The sequence below is a fragment of the Adiantum capillus-veneris genome, chromosome 6 (assembly GCF_014529385.1).
Source record: "Adiantum capillus-veneris isolate H3 chromosome 6, ASM1452938v2, whole genome shotgun sequence".
NCBI classification, from domain to species: domain Eukaryota; kingdom Viridiplantae; phylum Streptophyta; class Polypodiopsida; order Polypodiales; family Pteridaceae; genus Adiantum; species Adiantum capillus-veneris.
The window spans coordinates 139,301,837-139,323,847 of NC_140936.1; the positions used below are offsets into that span (position 1 = coordinate 139,301,837).

General features: G+C 37.2%; 1 protein-coding gene across 1 annotated transcript in view; it reads right to left on the reverse strand.

Annotated features, from left to right (window-relative positions):
- Positions 1-19,329: 19,329 nt before the first annotated feature.
- Positions 19,330-22,011, reverse strand: part of LOC147456370 (putative DUF21 domain-containing protein At3g13070, chloroplastic) — a 60,035-nt gene continuing 57,353 nt past the window's right edge. The window contains exons 12-14 of the mRNA XM_086514884.1: positions 21,257-21,373; positions 21,008-21,181; positions 19,330-20,055 (exon numbers count right to left, since the gene is read on the reverse strand). Coding sequence (XP_086371010.1) covers positions 19,468-20,055; positions 21,008-21,181; positions 21,257-21,373 — 879 coding nt within the window. The 3' untranslated portion in view covers positions 19,330-19,467. The remainder of the gene's footprint in view (positions 20,056-21,007; positions 21,182-21,256; positions 21,374-22,011) is intronic.

Here is a 22,011-nt window from a genome sequence, read left to right on the forward strand (position 1 = left end):
TGTTTTCTAATTCTCTCTCTTGCAAAAGTATTTTTCATGCCAAGTTAATTAAGTATATTGGTTGTGTTGCTATCTCTAGTTAAGTTCACCCTCTATGTTCTCAAAGTAGTCTCATAAAGATGCTCACTATAATTCTTTTAATTTCATTATTCTCAATGTTCATAGGCCATTTCCATTACATTGGTATCAAAAATTTGGTTTCTCTTTTCTTGCTTAAGAAGAGAGGTCCTTAAGTTGTCCATGAAAGTTTGGGCATATTCATTGCAATAGGGTAAGTGGGATAGGGATCTATTATCTTGGTTGAAAAGGACTTAGTTTGAGGTACATAGTTGGGAACTATAGTCCTAATAATGGAGTCTCTTGGGGCTTGCCTTCGCCTTAACAATTATTGAGCTACTAGCAAGCTCAACACGAACCATAATCAACCGAGCAATGTTAGACCCTCTCCACTAGTCTTTGCAATCAATGGTGTATAAACCACGGGTGTGGCTGCTTGAGAACTAATTTTTAAAGGTAAAGAAGAGTAGAGACTAAGGTTTTTGAGGGTACCAAAGCACAAAGTAAGTCATACATAAGTTTAATTAGCATGGCTGACAATAACCAAGAGAATAGAATGAATATTGGCAACTTTGATTTTGCACATGAAGGTGCTAATGATGATGTCCCCATGTTTCTCAATTATCTTGTTACTAAGTTGCAACAAGCTATGGTCAATCCTGCTTTGCAAGCTAAAGTTACTCAACAACTCATGCTTATGGGATTTCTCGTGGATTTCCCTCTCTCTCCAAGAGGAGAGAGAGCTTAGGAGGCCTCTTGATGAGAATCCCAGAAGAAGACTCTCTCCCATAAGAGAGGAGGAATCCAATGAACGAGAAAGAAGCAAATCATTAAGTTCCTCTGAAGATGTGGCTCCACAAAGATGGTGGTCTAGATGGTTTCCAACTCCTCCCAAGAGGAAATGGTCAACCCATAGTCCTTCTCCTCGTCACTCCAAAAGGGAAGAGAGGAAACAAAGGAAGAAAAAGGCCAAAAAGAGGTCACCCTCTTCTCCTTCTTCTTCACCTTCCTCCTCTTCTGAAGAAATCAATAGATATTCTCCTAGAGAATACAAGAGGAGAGGACATCACAAATCCTACCCTGCATGGCAAAGGTCTCAACAGCTCAAGAAATTCAAAGAGGGAGGAAAGAGTATCTCTTTTCTCACCTATGATGGCACCTATGGTGCTACCGCCAAAGTATTGGCCTTCATCCATCAATTTGATGAGGCCTTTGGAGACAATGGCTTCACAAAGTCCTCCAATCTATGTCATGTAGCTATGCACTTTCAAAATGATGCAAAGGGAAAGAAAAATGCCCAAAACTCTTCCCAAGGAAATTCCAACAACAACAAGAACAACAATCGGTCCAAGGAGAAGGGAGTTTACAAAGGTAAAAATAAACTCTCTCCTGAAGAGCTAGAAACTTTTCATAAGGACCACAAATGATTTAAGTATGGGGAGCAAGGACATGGCTATCATTACTGCCCCAAAAGAAATGCCCGCAATGAGACTCCTAAAGCTTCCATGGTGCAAGCTCCAAAAGAGGATACTCATTGCAAAGGATCACCTCTCTCCTATGCTTGGGAAAAGGTAAGGGAGCATGATGCCTTCATCTTGTTTGACCCTGGCTCTACTGACAACTTCATATCAATGGAGTTCGCCACTAAGTTGGGCATTCAAGATTTCGAGATGGGAGATAATGTAATTGCCGATGGAGCCTTCAAGGGACAGCAAGCCTCCATTACTCCCTTGATTAGGAAGTTGAGGCTTCATTTCCAAAGCTACGTCGACAAAGAAGACTTTTTTATCTCTCCTCTCCAACATTAGGATGTTATCCTAGGGGCACCAATCGCATGGCTTCCAACATGAAGTTCCCTAAAAGGAGGAATCTACTTCACCTACAGGGAAAAGAGCATGTATATAGATGCTAATGAGTCTGGTCGTACTATACCACTTGTAAATTCACCTGCTTTTGATAAGTCAATGAAAAGCTCAGTGTCTGTATACATGATTTTTGTCAAAGAGTCTCCAAATGATGCTATTTTTTTATCAAATGAAAACAGTAGGAATCAAGAAGAGTTATACTTGTCTAATTTTCAAAATGGATTGCAAGATTTCTTTATCTATGATATCCCTATGGACTTACCTCAAAAATGAGGGGATGATGACCATTGAATTGAGCTCCTACTAGGAAGCTCACTGCCTAGCAAGCCTCCTTATCGAGTTTCCCAAGCTCAACAAGAGGAGATCATGAGGCAAGTACAAGAATTGGTAGACAAAGGGGTGGTGAGGCCTAGCTCCTCTCCCTTTTGTTCTCCAGTCCTTTTAGTGCAAAAGAAGATGGTACATACCGTATGTGTGTGGACTATTGAGCACTAAACCATATCACTATCAAAAAAAGATTTCCCATATTGCAGGTTGAAGATCTATTTGATAAGCTACAAGGTTTGATCTACTTCAGTAGGATTGACCTTAAAATTGACTATCATCAAATAAGGATAGTGAATGAAGATATCGTAAAGACCGCGTTTCATACAACGTTTGGTCTTTATGAATATCTAGTCATGCCTTTTGGCTTGACTAATGCACCGGCCACATTCAATTGTTTAATGGAGAAAATCTTTAGACCTTACCACAAATTCACTAGAGTGTTCTTTGATGATATCATCATCTACTCCAAGTTCTTGGAGGAGCACAAGCATAGTGAATGAAGTGGCTATCATCAAATAAGGATAGTGAATGAAGATATTTTAAACATCGCGTTTCGTACAACGTTTGGTCTTTATGAATATCTAGTCATGCCTTTTGGCTTGACTAATGCACCGGTCACATTCAATCATTTAATGGAGAAAATCTTTAGACCTTACCACAAATTCACTGGAGTGTTCTTTGATCATCATCTACTCCAAGTCCTTGGAGGAGCACAAGCAACATCTCCAGGTAAGTTTTCAAGCTTTAAGGAAGAACAAGCTTTTTATCAATCAAAAGAAGAGTGGATTTTTCCTTCAAGAGATTCAATACTTAGCACTAGTTTGGTATCAATATAAGACACTTAAGTGTCCTTTTTTTACAAATTTAAATTACATGCTACTTGTATTAGACGGTGTGTTTAAAAAAACCCTCTTGATATGATCAAATATGTTAGCCAAAGGGTCTTTTAAAAATATAACCTTGTATTTTAGAATCTACCATGATCAAGAACTATACTCATCAAGTTGACCCTCGTGAGACTGCAATTGATGCTTTGAAGAAATCGACTTTATAAGCTCAAGAAAAAATAAAGTGACCTTGTAGAAAATTTTATGTGACTTTTCCACAACTTTTCTATAAATAATTGAAATTTTCATGTGAAAAAAATTCACTTTAGATTATATAAAAAAATGGAAAGTTTTGCGTGTTTGATATGGCCATTTCAAGCCTAATGTTGTGTACAAAGAGAACTGTGTTTTTTATGTGTTTGTGAGTTTTAGAAAGTAATACATTTCTTTTCCTGTCCATTGAGGACTTAAGATGTCAAGTAGAAGGGCTTTCATATGCAACAGTTATTGGATCATTTAAAATATTCAAAATTGCGTAAGAGAAAACTTTGATATTTTTATTCTTCAGATGTAATCATTCAAAACCTTAAATAATATCAAACTTTTCACGTAGATCAACTAAATGTATGAAAGTACATAGTACATACACAATTGGGGTGCCTAAAACCTTGGTTTCAATGTTATTATGGAGAACTCAAGATTTTCAAGAGTTTTTGCACAGTAAAAAATTCAAGATAGAGTTCAAGCAACGAGATCTAACTGAGTTAAGAAGCCAAAAAGATAATTATTTTCTTAGTTTCAATATATAAAGTCATTTGTAGTTTCAAACTACACTAGAATAGCCCCAATTCCATGATGGGACCTTTGGAAGACCAAAATTATGCTCTTATTCAGCACTTGCTCAAGTATGAAATTATGTCTATAACTTGCTTGTGACTTGGAAACTAGTCTTTGAAGGGCAATCCATTGTTTTGTAACACTAAGTACTAACGCTTGTCTTTTATAATCATAAAAAAAGACCATCTCTATAAAAAGATATAAGAATTTTTTATTTTTTTTGGTAAAACAACTTGAAATTTTACGCAATGCTTATCATAATTTTCTCCATAGGGATTGTAATTTCACATGGAGAAAAATCCAATGTTTTCTTTCCTTCATAACCAACTATGGAAGAAGCAAGGTGTAAAAAAATTCTTTCCAGCTTGACAAATAAATTCTCAAAACTTGGTAGAAAAATAAGATACTTTACTGTCTTAGGACACTTACATGTCCAATTATAGGTCTAATGTTAAGTCATATTATCTCTCAAGATGGTATCCGTATGGATCCATCAAAGTTGGAACTAATAAAATCATGGCCTAATCCAAGGAATAAAGAAGCTTTATTGGTATGTGTGCATACTTTAGATGTTTCATAGCAAAATTATCTCAAATAGCAGGACCATTACCTGACTTATCAAAGAAGAATGTTAAGTACTCGTGGACTGCTAAGGAGAAAACTTCTTTTGACAAGCTCAAAGAGAAGCTTACCTCCCAACCATTCCTTATGCTTCTGGGTCTCTCAAAGCCATTTGAGGTCCAATGTGATGCTTGTGGTGATTGCCTTGGAGAAGTCTCGCTTCAAGAAGGGCATGCCATAGCATATGAGAGTCGAAGGCTCAATACGGATGAGCGCTCAATACGGATGAGCAGATCTGAGGCATATATGAAAAATATCTTTTAGTTTTTTTACATGTCCTAGACACATGGAAGTGCATCTATTGGGGACTCCATTTATTTTGTGAATGGACCACCAAAGTCTCAAGTACTTCATGACGCAAACCAAGCTTACCGACAAACAAATGAGGTGGGCAAATTTTTCACCGCAATTCTATTTTCATATTTCTCACATTGCTAGTAAGCATAATCAAGTGGCAGATGCAGTTTCATGATGACCAAGATTCAATGCGGTGTCTATAGAAACTCATAATGATATATCTTCTATGATAGATGAGTATGCTACTGACCTTGACTTTAAAGACATAATGTCAGCCCTTGCACTGGGGAAGAAAGAAGAACCATTCACCTTGCACCATGGTTATCTTCTCCATGGAAATAGGCTATGTGTTACTCACTTCCTTCGTGAGAAAGTCATTGATGAATCCCATGCTCCTCTCTATGTGGGGCATAGAGGCATTCAACCTACTCTTTGAGGAGTAGAGATATACTTCTATTGGTCTACCATGAAAGTGGACATACAAGAGTATGTTTCAAAATGTATGGTATGCTAAAAGATCAAGTATGATAAAGGGAAGCAACTTAGATTACTCCAGCCATTGTCAATCCTTAATTCACCATGGGAGAGTATATCCATGGATTTTATCTTTGGATTACCAAAGTCTATCCATGGGACTACGGAAATAAGGACAATAGTTGACAGGTTTAGCAAGCAAGCACACTTTATTCCTGTCAAAAAGACTATTAAGGCACACCAAATGGCAACCCTCTTCATATCCCAGATTTTCAAACACCATGGATTGTCAACATCCATTGTGTCATATAGAGATCCTAGAATGACCAGTAACTTCTAGAAAGGTCTCTTTGGTGATTACCAAACATGAAAAAAAAAATCACATCTTTAACCTTTGTTCATGCACTCACTCATGAGAAAATGAATTCTAATATCATCATCAAGACAATCCCAAAGAACTTTAAAGATTTATTCAAGGTGAGTCTTGAGATCAATCTACACAGACAGATATTAACAAGCTATTTGAATTTTCTCACAAAACCTTCCGCTCCCATGCATAAAGATATGTAGGTCTTTGGATTTTAGCCATTCATATTGTAAATCCCGCTACATTTTGAGCTTGATAGGAGAAAATCGTCAAAAATTTCTAACTTGTCATAAATCCTGGAAAGTTAAAATATACCCTTATTTTCTCATGTTAAGAGCAACCTTCTTCTCGAATTTGGACTTTTATTAAGGTATACTACCTATTCCTACTCCAAAATCCTTGGCATCTAGTACTACGGCTACAGGTTTAGGCTAGTATCCATCACAAGCAACATATCGAAACTAAACTAACAAGCATTATCAATGTGGAAATAAAACTGACAGAAGCCATCATCACGACCTTCACTAATGCAACTAAAAATGTATTTATGTTCCTAAAATGCCCATGCATATCCCCAAATTAACCCAATTTTGAGACAACTAATCAAAATCTTTAGAGATTAACACCTTGGCTAGTGCCATGTGTATTTTTCTAGAGTGCTATCTTTTTATCTATGATAATGGTGATACCCATCACCCAAAACAAGGGTGCTAAGACCCCTAAAAATGCATATAATCATTTACCTACTTGTGTTGAATAGCTTTGAATTTGAAAGATGAGATAAATGTAATCGTATTATTTCAAGAAAACAATATCCTTTTAATAGTTTAAATTCATACCGTGTATTAGAGAGTATAATTAGGAAGGAAAATACTTCTCGTAACTCATACTTGAAGACATAGCATACAATGAACATCGATTTCCCACAAAATTTCTAGAAACAATACATTGTGCTCAATTTTTGCATCTCTTGCTTTCTTCACTTGTTTTTTGTCCCTCGCTCGTTAAAAGATAGAGCCCCCTAGAGAGTTATATTTTTTGAGAGGATTGTTTTAAGAGTAAGAAGATGGAAATTAAAAGGACATCAAAAAGTCCTAATCTCTCTTCCCATCAGTTGTTGAACTAAGTTTAAGAACAATGCCAGAGGGAAGCCCTAATGTTAAAAGGGACCTACATCTTTAAAAAGTTCAAGGTCTGATTTTTGAAAACTAAGGTGTTTTCACAAATTTAGCAAAGGCTCTTTTATTTCATTTATGCTTGAAATGGATTCTTTCTTAACTTGAGTTTCAAAGTAACTTATCGAATTTGGAAGTATGCCAAGTAACCTAAAATTGTCAATACTAGTAAGAGGATAGCTATAATAATTTTAATACATGAAAAGTGTATCCCAATATAATCAATGAAAACTCAGTGTGAGAGAGCATGGAGGGATAGTCAGGAAAATTTATACAGCCAGTAGGTGAACGAGCATAGTGATATGCTCACATAGTCTGATTCACATATATGTGATCAGCCAAGTATTGGTGCATGCGATTGCGGACATCCTTGCCTCATGAGTAGAGAGTCAGCTCTCTAGATCATCACCTCTGGTTTTTTGCAATATTTTTTCCTAGTGCCATAATATTTGCCTCAATAATGTAAAACACTTAGATGTAAAATGCAGCTTGATTGCCAATGATGTTGTCAAAGTTGCTTACTCCCATTGGTTGATCCAACCACAAGGCTGTCAAGAGGAAAAAGATGCATCTCCCTTGGGACCCCCTAGAAAAGCCAAAAATGAGGTCATCACTACTTGCAAAAGGTTGGAATTCTTGAAGTAAACCAACCAATGGGTAAATTGGTAGTTTAATAGTAGGTGTTGCCCATGGGCAATGGCCCATGGGCAAGTCAAAAGTTAAGACCTACTTTGTGTTTCTTGCGTGCCTCATAGTTTGTGTTGAGAACTCGCCTATATCACCTTCATCATAGTTCACTGGCAATGGCAATCTCAAGTACATGTGGGCAAGTTACCACCATAGCTTCTCCACATATGATGCAACGACCATCCCTTGCACTAATCATGCATGCAGATTATTCTCGATTGAAACTTCACCTTGTAACTTCTAGCCTAAGGTGCATGCTCAAAGAAAAGATCATCTCTACCTTATTAACTAGAAATGGAGCAAGAGACTAAGGGTCCCGAATGTATATGTACTAGACTCTTGAAGGAAAAATGACAACCACAATGATGATTATATCCCACAAAATAAGTAATGGGACCTATTTATAGGTGTCGGATTGACCCTTTGACTGACTATGCTATGTACAATTACCACAAATTTACACCCACTAATAACCAGTTTCTACTACTACTTTGATCCTCGACTAGGGTCTATTCCCACTATCTACATTTCCTTCCCCCTTTTCTTTGAATTTTGGAATGTTTCCAAAATTCTAGGTATGCTTCTGAAAATGACTGATATTCTTAAGGAAGTGGTCTAAATCCACCCACTTTCTTGCCAGCTCTATGCTTGTGGATTGGCTATCTATGCTTATGCATTGGCTTTCTATGCTTATCATTGGCTTACATATCCATACACACTCTTTGATATCATTGTTTCCTCTTATCTAGAGCCTTCTTCCTTGTGGACTTTGGCATGGCCTGAGGCGAAGCCTCAATTGCCAACAGTTGATCCGTACCTTGAGAAGGGGTGCTAGCATTCTGCTTTTGAATAAGCCAAAAAATAGCTTCCTACTTTAGCTTTTCCCTGCAATTAGTCATCATCTCCAATTCATATGGTGTGAGAGCAGTTCAAGTGTGTGTTAGCATCATACAAAGTACACATTCCCCTAGTAAGTCTAGCTCTGAGCAATTTGCAACACACCGAAGCTGTATGAACTTAACCCACTGGTAATGGATGGTTTTCCTTGATCCATGCTTTAAAAAATACTTTCTAATCTATGACTATGATGCTTCTTTGTTTGCCAGCAACTTTTTAGGGATTTTAGAGGCTTCCACCGAAAATTGAAGAAGTCCACTAGTTAAGTGAATCAATTGCTAGATTTGATCATGTCGCTTATTCATGTTTGCACAAAAGCAATTCAAATCTTCCTTCAACTTAGCATTAGGAAGCGGACGGGGTCTAGGAGGGCCTCTTTATTTGGCAGTTTAAGGAAGTCAAAACTTTAGTTTTAAGAAAGTAATCAAAGGATGGCTTTTGAATTCAAACAGACAAAATGGCTAGTTTATTTGAATTCAAATTTCCCCCCCAAAATGGAATTTAAAATCCATCAAGTAAAACCATATCATGTAGCATATCTATGGAGAGAGCGCGACGATAGATTGTATATCTATGATCTCTCCTCAAATGGGAGATCATATGTGGGAGTTATGCAAGGCCAAAACTCATAAAATTTTCCACCTCCTTTTTGGAGGAAAAAGTGCATCCTTTGACCACTCTTACTCCCCCACCATTCTTGCACACATGGCATACACCTATTCGTCAAAATGTTAATCACCTCCATAAGCTCATGGAAACTAAAGAGACCCTCCTAGACCCCATCCTCTTCCTAATGACACAATAGATTTTTGTTCATTGTCATTGAGAACATTCTTCCTTGCAACCTAGTCGGCTTTGTTGTGCTCATACCACTCTCTTAAGTGGTCAACTATATTATCTACTAGTTCATTGTACTTAGGATACAAAGCATGGTAAAATTTTGGCAATTCTTCATCTTTCATTGGCAAAGCATATAGTAAAATAGGCAAATTATGGACAAATTCTATAAAATTTATGACAATTTGATTTCCTTGTAGAAACATCATCTTGAAAATTCTAACAAAATGAAAGAGTCTCTTCAAATCCATTTCCTATTCCCGTAGGTTCATTTTGGTTTTGGGTCCTCTACTGTGATCAAAAATATTTTAACTTTCTGATCCAAGAGATTTCTAGCAATCTATAGCTTGACCAACATGGCTTTGATCTCAATCCTAATGTCCTTCATACAGCTATAGGATGGTTGGTCACCCAAGACCATTTCCAATTTCAATCTCAAACTCTGCAAATACAATTGGTTCATTACATCATCAACAGAAAGAATATATTTTGGAACTTGCTCTAGCAGTTGAATGGTGTAGGGATAAGGAGGTAATTGACAAGTAGTCTGGTCGTGATAGCTAATCATATGCCATTGCTATACCATCCTTCTAGCCCCTACAAAAAGCATCTAAAAGTCTTTCAAGTTTGAATATGCATCTTTCTCATAAAGAAATTCTTGAAATTGAGTGGCATTTTTCTTCTGTAGGCCCTTGATCAAGCTTAAACACTCAGTAGAATAGTATCTAAATCTATATCAACTAGAGTACTCTTTTATTTTTTCTAATCTTTGAGCTTCTTGAACATTTTTCTTCCTGGTGGGCTCTTGATGATCATCTCGTTGGGTCTTAACACAATGTGTCAACAAGTTTACCATCGTTCCCATTTGTGTCTCGTGTAGCAGTAGCCTGGTAACCCCCTATTGCCAAACTAGGCATTGTAGGAGAAGGTGGGACTATCATTACCATCATCATCATCTACATTTATCAACGAAGTCAAAAGAAAATGGACAAAATTGGTAAGTACAGGAATTCCAAAGAAGAAAGCAAATGTTTCCATTTTGGTAAGTACAGGAATTCCAAAGAAGAAAGCAAATGTTTCCATTAAGGTCGTAGCCTCAAAGCTACAAAAAGATGTGGAACCCATTGTGGATGCTTACATAAGGGGTAAAACGGTATATAATGTATATGTTGATGGTGAAACCCAAATGTGTGTGATCACGAAGGTAGCACAAGGCCAAGTCTTGCACACAATCTCACCTACAATGCGAGAGGAAGGGAAGGATTGCAACTGCAAAGAGAGGAAGGCTCAAAATAGTTCAAAGGGAGTTCAAAGAGAAGGAGATTGACAATGCCCATACTTTGTGCTTCGATGATGCTTATCATCAATGTCAACAGGACAAATCAGGAGAGGGAGTCATCATTTTGAACCCACAATAGGAGGTAATGGTCAAGAGAGGTATCACTCTACCAAAAGTTCATTCTAACAATGAGGCCGAGTATGCTACTTTAACCCTTGGATTGGAAGAATGCAGAGAATTAGGCATACAAAAACTTATTAAAAAAGGTGATTACTTGCTAGTGATCAGCAAAATCCAAGGGACTTGGAAGTGCAAAAATCGTACATTGTTTGGGTGGCTTAAAAGTGTAAGAGCCTTGATGAAGGGTTTTGAAGCGACACAAGTACAAAACATTTGGCTAGAGAATTAGGCATACAAAAACTTATTAAAAAAGGTGATTACTTGCTAGTGATCAGCAAAATCCAAGGGACTTGGAAGTGCAAAAATCGTACATTGTTTGGGTGGCTTAAAAGTGTAAGAGCCTTGATGAAAAGTTTTGAAGCGACACAAGTACAAAACATTTGTGAGAACGTACAAGGAAGTAGACTTGCTCGCAAATGAAAAGATTCAAATAATATAGGAGGTGTGAAACATTATGAGTCCAAATATCAAGGTCAAGAGGAGCTAAAAGACATTGTTTCCTTCCTACAAGCAGTTGAGTATCCGAAACACTTAGATAAGGTGCAAATATAGGACTAGTTAAGAAGTCCACACCTTACCAATTGATTGGGGATGACTTGTATCACAAAGGGAAAGATTTGGTCTTGAGGAGAGTACCAAGTGTGCAGGTGAAATAGAGAAAATTCTTTTTTCACTTCATGATGACGTTTCCGGTGGTCATTTTTCTCAAGATATTACAAGTAGGAAGATTTTACAAGCAAAGTTTATTTGGCCAAGCTTACATTGTGATGTCCAACATTGGTTTAAGGCATGCAAGAAATGCCAAATTGCTAGGAATAGATGACTAACATATGAGCCTCGAGTCCCAATAATGTCCTATGGCCCTTTTGAAAAGTGGGGTGTGGATGAAATAGGTCCCATATCTCACACTTCTACATGGAAAGTCTTTATCATCATGAGTGTTGATTACATGAACCGATGGGAAAAAGCATCAAGCACAACCCAAATCACTATTGAAGAGGTATCAAAAATCATTTTTGATCATATTTGTAGTAGATTTGGAACACCCCTAAAAACCTTATCAGATCGAGGACCAGGTCTTAGGGTTGATCTTTTGAATGATCTTTTGAGGAGATCAAAAGTGAAACACTTGCATTCCATGTCTTACTATCCTCAATGTAATGGATTGTTAATGGCATGATGTGTAAGACCATTTCTAAGCAGGTTGTAGATCGGCCTAATGATTGGGATCTCCATTTGACTGTCGAGGCTTTGGGCATACAGGACATCTTTCAAAGTATCTACCCAATTCACCCCTTTTTATCTACTTTATGGACAGGAGGCGCTTCTGCCCATTATGGTAGATCTCTCAAGCTTACATGTTCGGGAAAAACCCAAGCCCCTATACAAATGTGAAAATATAAACCAGCAATAATGACGTCAAAGTGCATTGTATATCTATGTACAAATATACAAGTAACCAAGAGGTCACAGTGTGCAAATATGGAGTGTGCATAGTGCATGGTAGCTATAGAAATACAATGTCAAATGTACAAAGCCACCATAGTAGAAGAGAGTCTAATCTGGAAAGAGTGAGGCTAAAGCAACTCCAAGTTCCGAGTGCAAGAGGATGAATTGTGACTCGAGACCTTTGGTAAGAATATCTGCAATCATTTGGTCACTTGGACAATGTTCAATCATGATATTGTCTGTTCGTACTTCATATCGAACATAATGATAATGCACATCAATATGCTTTGACTTGTTATGTTAAACATAGTCTTCTGCAAGACTAATAGCAATCTAATTATCACACCGCAAGGGTGTGCTAGAAAGAGGAGAATGACCAATATCAACCAGCATTTGTCAAAGCCAGATCAGCTCCCGATCAAGTTAGCATAAGGTTGATTTGTGACAAGTTGATCGTCACTTTCAGAAGTGTTTTGCGTAGAACTCGCAAGACAAGAGTATTGACTAAATGTACAGGTTCCAGACTAGATTTTTGAAATAGTATCTGCAATAAACTTTGATTGTCGAAGGAACAAAATACCTTTTGTGCAGTTTCTTTGAATCTGAATACAGAGACACGAGTGAAGCTCTTCAAGATTCACCATATCAAATGCTGAAGACAAAACTTTGCGACTTGCTCAAGAAATCTCAAATCATCAAAAACAAGGATGGTATCATCCACATAAAGAGCAAGAATCACAACACTACCACCTTGACGCTTTATATATAAGTTGGGGTTTGAAGAGCAAGAGATAAATAATTTGGAGATGAAAAAAATATCAAACTTTGTATACCAGGTTCGCGAAGCTTGTTTGAGACTATATAATGCCTTATGAAGCTGAGCAACAAGGTCTTCCTCACCTGAAATAACAAACCCTTCTAGCTGCTCCATATAAATTTTCTCATTCAAACCACCATTCATAAAAGCAGTTTGCACATCCATTTGATGAGCCTCTAAATCAAATTGAACAACAAATGCTAATAAAACTCGAACACTTGTAATGGGAACAACTGGTGAAAAGGTCTCTTGATAATGAGAACTAGTAACTTGGGAATAACCTTTGGCAACTAAACATGCTTTGAACTTGCCAAAAGATCTTTTACTTTTGTCTTATACACCCACGTACACTTAATAATTGTATGACCAAGAGGCAATTTAGTTAGTATCCATGTACCTTTAGAGATAAGAGAATTGTACTCTGATTCCATAGCCTCTTTCCATTGATCCTTTTGTGGAGAACAGATAGCTTCACAATAGATAATGGAATCTTTAAAAGTAGAGAAAATATTATTAACAATATCATCATCATAAACATGACATGAACCATGTTCAAAATCAATAGGTAGATCAACAAAAATGTTAATATCATCATTGGTGACATTCATAATTGATGATTGTGCAAAGGGAGGTTGCTTTTTAGGAAGAGGTTCATCATCTAAAAGAAATGAAAAAATATGAAGCAACAATTTAGTAATATCAGTATCATCCATGGACCATGAGTCTCCCATAAGTTGTTCATTAAAAGTAGCATCATGCTTCACGATTACTTTATTGGAAGAAGGGTCATAGAATTTGTAGCTTTTGGAAGTGTCAAAATATCCAATAAAAATAACTTTAATACCAGGAGAATCAAGTTTTTTTTGTGTTTCTTTGGGAATATAAATATAAGCAATACATCCAAAGGTTCAAAAATGAGATATAGAAGAACTGTCACATGTTCATGTTGTGATGGATATTTTACTAGAAGGAGCAGTAGTAGAAAGATGATTCTTAATAAATAATGTTATCAAAGTACTTTCATTGCAGGAAACACGAGATAAAAGTTATCAATGTTATCAAAGGACTTTCATTGCAGGAAACACGAGATATCCCAGAATAAATCAGTATACATCTTACAGAACTAAGAATAGTGTAATAATCGTTTAGCAATGTCATTCTGTCGAAGTGAATATGGAATAATGTGTTCATGATGAATGCCAATTTCAGTATAGTAACTCGCAAAATCTCGAGAAGCATATTCGTCTCCATTGTCACTGCAAAGCTTCTTGAGGCAATGACAGATCTGAAGTTCTGCAGCCATGTGAAATTGTTTGAAAACAGATAAGGCCTGTAATTTTTTTCTAAGCAAAAAAACAGTGATGTATCATGAATAATCATCAATAAACGTAATGAAGTAATGATGTTCTGAATTTAATGAAGGTAGAGATCCACATATATCAATATGAACAAGATCCAATATATCATAAGAAGAAGCTATATTTGAGAGAGGAAAGGTTTACAATTGTGTTTCCCAAGAGCACAAAACTCACACATTACCATCTCGAGATAAGATTTAAGATACATGCCATGAACAAGATCACAATGAGAAAGATCAAGGAGCTTTGAGAAATCAATATGAACAAAACGGTGATGCCATACCTTGCAATTATGATCACATGGAACAATGACAACATTTACGACAACATCATTGAGAGAGAGTTCAAACAGGATACCATTTGGAGGATCAATTGTAAGAGTATATCCATCTTTCTCAATATGACATTTGCTATGATAAAATCCAACAAACAAACCAAGATCAACAAGTTTGGTAACTAAAAAACGATTACGTTGAAGATTTGGGAACATGTAGCACCCCTTGCAAAACTTGAGTGGAAGAAGATAAAATACCAAGATATAAATCTCCAATACCCTTTACTTGACAAATCATATCATCAACAAAATAAACAACACGTTGAACCGGTAGTGGATGATAGTTATGTAGCCACTTAGATTGATATGTAATATTTCTTATAGCACTGAAATTGATACAATATTATACCATAATTAAGTTGTGTTTTATATTCGGTTCCTCTAAACAGAATACTTTATATACGTGATATTTCACTTTTAATTATCTTAAGCTCTATTGCAATCTATATCGAATCGACACTTAAAGCATATGTGAGTGAAATGATCAGATCGTCCATGATAATCAGAAGAAGAAGAAGAAGAATCTTTAAATAAACGTGGTTGTTTAGTGATAATATTGCGTTCTTCATCATATTGATATGCCCAACAATCATCTTCAATATAGAAATTTTTATTGCAGTAAGAACATTATTTGTTAGGAAATTTGAGATGAGAGACTATTTTCCTGATGTGCACCTCTGTGGATAAATGCCTTTGAGCATAAGAAACACGTTCCATCTATTGTGACTCAATCTCCTCTTGTGAAATCATAATTGCATCATGATCAGCATTACTTTGTTCTTAATGTTGAGAGTATTTAATTGAAGATATACAAGGTTTTTCAAAATCTAAACCGTCCTTGTTAGAAACAATGATAACAATGTTATCATAAGAAGAGTCCTTCATCATATCAAGAAGAAGTGTAATCAACTATTTTTGTGGAACAGGATCACCGACAACAGCAAGCTGATTGGCTGATTGATAATAGATTAAAAACACTCAATATGTCCCATCATAGCAGTACCAACTTCGTATTGTAACTTCTTAAGAAAACCTCTCAGGTAAAGTATTCATGTCACAGATTTCTTTTGAAGTTTTGCAATAAGATACTTCCGTACATCGTAGAAAGTAAGAAACTCACACACATCAAGTAGAAGAGAATTAGTGAGAGCAGAAAGAATGTATCGACGAGCTGCCGTATCACACCGCGGCTGCCAATTTATATACGCAAGATGCCACTCTTCAAATACAGTTTTTTCAATGATAAGAACATTATCAAGATCCGGATCAATACGCTAAGACGGGCATACAAGATTTTCAAGAACAACATTAGAGAGTTCATCACCTTCAAGAATTAACATTTTTGCTTTTCAGCCAAGAAATCATTGACCTTGAAAAGGAGGAACAGAAAGAAAACCATTCATAAGAGTAGTCATAGCCATATCCGGTTGTAAGAAGATGTATAAAATAAGATTGCAAAATCTGCACATGCAATTAAGGACCAAAGAGAAATATCATGATAGTACTTTTTCAATCTACGAAAGTTCAAAGATGATGAGAGACGACGCCCAAAAAGGTAGATAAAGGGACACGTGAATAATAAGAGTCCTCAAAATAGAGTGACATAAAACCAAAATAGAGTGACGCAAGACTCAAAATTGGCGATCACAATATGAATAGTAAAACGCTAAATTTATTCAAATAAGTTGACGCTAAAAATAGTAAAACGATCACGACGCTTCACGAAGACGAAACTTGTGTCAAGATCGATTGTACTAAAAATAGCAGAACTCCGTTTTCTACAATTTAGGACTCAAATCAAAGAGCACAAGTAGATGAACAAGTTTCGCCCAAAAGCTGTATTGCACTAAGCTTCAATTTAAATTTTTTTTGTTCAAATTTTGAGCAAGACCCTCAAAAATTGAGATAAAGCTGAAGATGTCAAAATAAAAATCAATAAGTAGATGTAATCAACGATTTACCACATCAATTAACAGTAAACGCTACACAAAACATTAATTATATTCCTCTTAACACAAAACAATCACTATGAACAAGCGTGTCAATCTTCAAAAATGAAATTTGTAGTAATTATAAATCTTACAAGCGACCCACATACATATACTCTGTTTCTTCACCATGAATTGAACTGTCGTGTGATCGTCGTCGTGAGAGCTCTGATACCATGTTGAGTAGAGAGAGAGAGAGAGAGAGAGAGAGAGAGACACCATGTACATTACCTTGCAAGCCCCTAAGCTTGGTTCATGGCAACACCCCTTACATAACCGGTCAAGTGTACCTTCAAAACCCCTCCAAATCCATATGATAATAGCATAACTCAAAACTTTGAAAGCTACTATTCAAAGAACTACCTACAAGAAACACAATCATGTACTTGTAAATGCAGCCATGTATATCCTCTATCCCTTATAGAAGGGAGCCAAGAAGAGCGTTCCCTCACTAAAAATGCGGATTAGATTTTCTTTCAATGCATCAGCAACGAATATAGCTTCTATTTATCAAGCTGATGTAGTACAACTTCAGTGTGAAACAACATCAACAAAAATCATATGACAATATAGCTTTGTATTGCATGTGGTTAACCCTGATCTGATACTAGGGTCTTAACACTAACCTTATATTGTACCAACATCACACACGTTTACAGCTTATTACATACCATTAGCAGATTTCTTTAAGCTAATAAAAAGAATTTTGAGCTACCTTGGACAGCAATCTTACTATTCATTGTATATTTTGTCCAGACAGCTTGGACACTGTCTAGGCAATTTTTGGCCCACATAAGCCCTTCGTAAAGCATAAAACTCTCAGGAGCAATTGTAGCCCATTGGATGTAGCTTGTCGATTAGTGCCACATTGCAAGTTAATGATGGCAAACTAATTTTCTTCGTTTTTCTTGTAAGAAAATATTACCTTAGCGTTGTCTTTTGTATATATAGGCCATTTGTGAAATGCAGTTGACATTGTCTTTTTCTATTATTAAAAAGAGACATTCAGTAGTGGGTCACTCATTGTGGCTTTTCACCTAGTTAACAAAAGTCCCTTAAAAACTCGCAAAAATGGCTTTTTTAAAATGTGTTTAGTGTTAACAAATTATAGAGACAAAACCTTGCATAAAAAATACCATGTAAATGAAAAGAATGCAATTAACTCATGCATGCCACACATGCAAGACAAGCCAAAAAAAATGTCTTCAAAGTGAGTACTTCGTAAAATCCCTGCCACATTTGACAGCTAATACAAATGAGGCAGTTTGATCTTTCAACCCTGGCAAAATTATTATGCATTCTAATGGTAGTACATCCCCACATAACATAACCTTAAGAAAGTGGGCACACCCAAATCGCATGAAGAGCAACCAAACATATCCTGGATGGATAATGACAAAATTCCCTGATACAAAGAATTTCACAATAACATGCGCAACCACACTCAACACCCACTTCAATCACATCCGCTTTCAAAAGCATGCGCATAAAGGAAAGCCTGGTGTCAGATCTTGCATTTGTCTGTTACCAAGGCCTTGCAATGAACCGAGGACAAAATCCAATATTCATGAGATGATTTGAGGGTCAATATTGGCAAAAGGAATGTAGTGTTCCATAGGAAGCAGCATGCTTGAATTTTAGCATATCCTACTTGCACGCATGTGTGGCAAGTCCACAAAAACAACCCGTGTATCTAAAGTGATGGCATGACCCAAATCCGCGGGACTCATGGTGGTGGGTTTCTCTCAAAACCTCCCTGCTAGAGGGAACCAAGAAAATGGGCAAAATCAGCTACTGTTCACTCTCCAAGGGCATGAGCATCAAGTTAAGCATGGGATAAGAAATTACATTCCTCAGGCTACTGCCACTTCCAAGGGCATCAGCATTGAGTACACCATGGCATAAAAAATTCCATTTGTCCATGAGAAGTCCTGGGAATGATCATCGACTGGAGGGTGGAACCTCATCACTAAAACACATGAGGGAGCTTGACAGTAAACATCGGCAAAATATATAAGGTCTTCCATGGGCAGAGGCATGATAAAGGGAATATACCACAGTAGGATAATGACGTGTATCTCGAGATACAGGAAAGCTTCAGGAAAATAAGCATCCCCATTAGTGTCCGCTAACTTCGAAGTGCATCCACGTCCAAAAGCATGAGCTTCGAGGAAAACACAGGCAACGAGATTACATTTGTCTGTATAAATTCTCTCTTAATCTATGGAGACACAACCTGAAGAATTCTTGTAAAAGCATCTCACACAAGCCCTACCTCTTTTATCAATAAGCACGTAAGCCAACACTAGACATTAAAACAGGCCTACTTATACATGAACTGATAACAACTGCTCTCATTTTTACATGGGCTACAAAAAATGGAGAGGTGGGTGCCAATGACCCTCTGAACAAGATCCAACATGGTGAAAATCAGCAGAAATTCAGCAGAAAGAAACAAAACTTGGATCCTCATTCTGATTGAGGACTCTGTTCTTTGCTTTATGTTCACCAGGCACTTGATATGAGATCTTCACCTCCTCATATCCAATTTCCCTGTGGCTACTTGATACACCAACATAACCTCCAAACCTCGATCTCAACTGACAATCCTCGTGCAGCTATGGAATTTAGCAAGCTGCTTTTGATGGCTCAAGAAGACTGTACAAGTAAACAGGAAGAATCGTAATCCTCCTTATCCTGTAGTATTACGCATTCATCAGTAAACCCTCATTGTATATGCCAGAATCATGTAAGAAGGCTACCCAATGTATTTTTCTTTAAATTTCAGCAGCGGCTACTCTTCTGTCTGCTTTCGAACTATCCTCACTTGGGACTCCACTTCCTTGCGCTTCACATAAAACTTTCGATTCCTGTCCAGCTCCACAGTTGCTTCAGTTGAGTGCTTTCTTCTACGCTGCCTCCTCTTCTCTTTAAACACTTGGTGCTCCTCCCACTTTGTGTATAAAGTATCAATCGCCGTTGCGGTGCTGACATCTATACCATCACTCTCTAGCCCACAGTTTCTCTTTTCGGTTGAAGTCACGTCACATTCCTGATCACCAATAACCGAGAGACCAGCTGAGCTAGAAACCTCTGGATCAGTAATACTGTCTACATCAATACTCTCTGCGATAAGATTTCGGGCTTTTGCAGGGTTCTCCTGATCATCATCCTCCGATGCAGAAGCTTCAGAATCCCCATCAAACTCCCAAGAGGGAGTACTCTCACTTTCATCATAATCAACATCCCGCTTTTCTTCCCAGCGGGGTCTGGATAATGGAGGAATACTGCGTGTCTCTAAACCTAGGGCAGCCCGGTCTTCGGATGCATTCAGACGTTCGAAGCGTACAGAGCCAACCTTTCGTGCATTGCCTGCCAGAATCTGTAGGCATATACAAGAATGTAGCATCAAAATGGCTGTATTAACGTTCTTTACCTCAAAAAACCAAATATCAAAATTCGAGTTATTTAATAGGGAAGTGCCCCTGATTTTTTTCACAATACCCCCTCATATTTTTAGCAACGTTTGCCAAAATTTTCCAAACGTTGCTTTGAATTTCTCCAAAAAATCCCAAAATACCCCCTGTCAATGTCACAAACATCACTTAACACTTTATTTTTTACGACTCCTCAGAGGAAGATTTCCCTCAATGAAAAATGATAGAACTAGGATTTTTTATGGTATTGTGGGCTCTGAGGATGAAAAAGTTACATATTTGTCGGACAGAAATGCCACTATTTGTGAGTTCCTTTGCGAAAATTTTTGTCTAAGACACTTAAAGAGGATCTTTATCAACAACAAGAGTAAAATATGTGGAAATCAGAGCAATCCATCTAAAAGAAGGCGCAAGGGTATTTTGGGAATCTTTTGGGAATTTTCAGGGGCAATTTGATAATTTCCTTGTATCATAAGGCTCGCTTCATAGCTCTCAGACCATTTCCTTCAAACAATTCTCAATAAGAAACCTCAATCCAAAAGTTAACTGCTTCTGAAATAATGAAATCATGGTACATCTTCAATTTGAAGGACCAAGCACATGCTGAAAGAAAGTAAAGAACCTTCCCAAGTCACAAAATCTCATACCAGTGGTCTTAAGTGCAAAAGAGTGAAGATGGACAAAAAACAGGAACCTGGATGTTAAGGGTGATCAGAATCAAGATCAAAGTGGCCTCGGGGAAAGACAAAGTTGGAAGCAATGGACTGAAGAGAGAAGTTACAAGCTTAGAGAACAGGTGTTTTTTGATGCTGCAGATCTCATAAAATAAACAATGCTGCAGCAGTAGATCTCAAATTACTCGATAAATTATAAGGTCGAATCTTGTAAAAACATCACCTCTAAACGGTACTTCTGAAACTTCTCCTTTCGATCCTCTGCGTTATCAGAATCTCCCTCGGGGCTTTCCTCCTCTGAATTTCTCAAAATCACCTTAATACTCTCACCGGTGCGTGGTATATAGCCAAAAGCTTCACAAACAAACCCCGACACTGTCTCATAGTGATAGGGAACCTGCCCACATAAGACAACTTTTAAGTTGGGAAGTTAAAAAGAAACTTTGGGCTACTAATGCACTAGCAGACGCACCTCAGGAGGTTTGACCTCCAATGCCTCGGTCAAATCTTCAATTGAAGTGTTAGCATCGACATCAAAAACACCATCAGCTCTCTGCACGATATACCCTGTTTTCCGACGAATCTCTTCCTGTAATTTAGGTCTATCAGCAGTAAGAAATCATGAAGTTGAATTCAAAACAGATACAATGCTCATGTCTGATTACAATGAGATGCATTTATAACAATCTACACGACAAATTTTCTGGTAATACTATTATCGCAGACCTCCGGGCATGAGAGCAAATGAAAATCTATAATATATCCCATTTAAAAATGGTCACAACATACACGTTGGCCATAGCCATCCATGTTACACTAACTGTTACATTGATGATGCACTCTCTAATTGAATTGAACACTCATACAGAGCATCGTTGTACAAGGTCTTCTGTGATCAACTTTTCATTTAGAGGTCAACCCATCAAGACACAGTAAAGGAGAACTTTACGCATAAGTTAAACAGGGAGAATACATTATACATTGTACAAAAAGATGGATTAACTCAAATGACATCTGATGACAGCTAAATAGTATTTGTCTTCAAAGAAGAAAGATTGTTCTATTAGTTAAAAAGCATCCAACAGCTTACAAGCATGCCCTTACACCAGTAATGGCATCAGGCCACTGCGAAGGACAACAGCAAGATGCACCATAAATCTCAAAGAGCCACATCAGTGGCCTGTAGTCAGCAAAGAGAGCCACCCTCTGTCAAGGAGAGGTCAACAC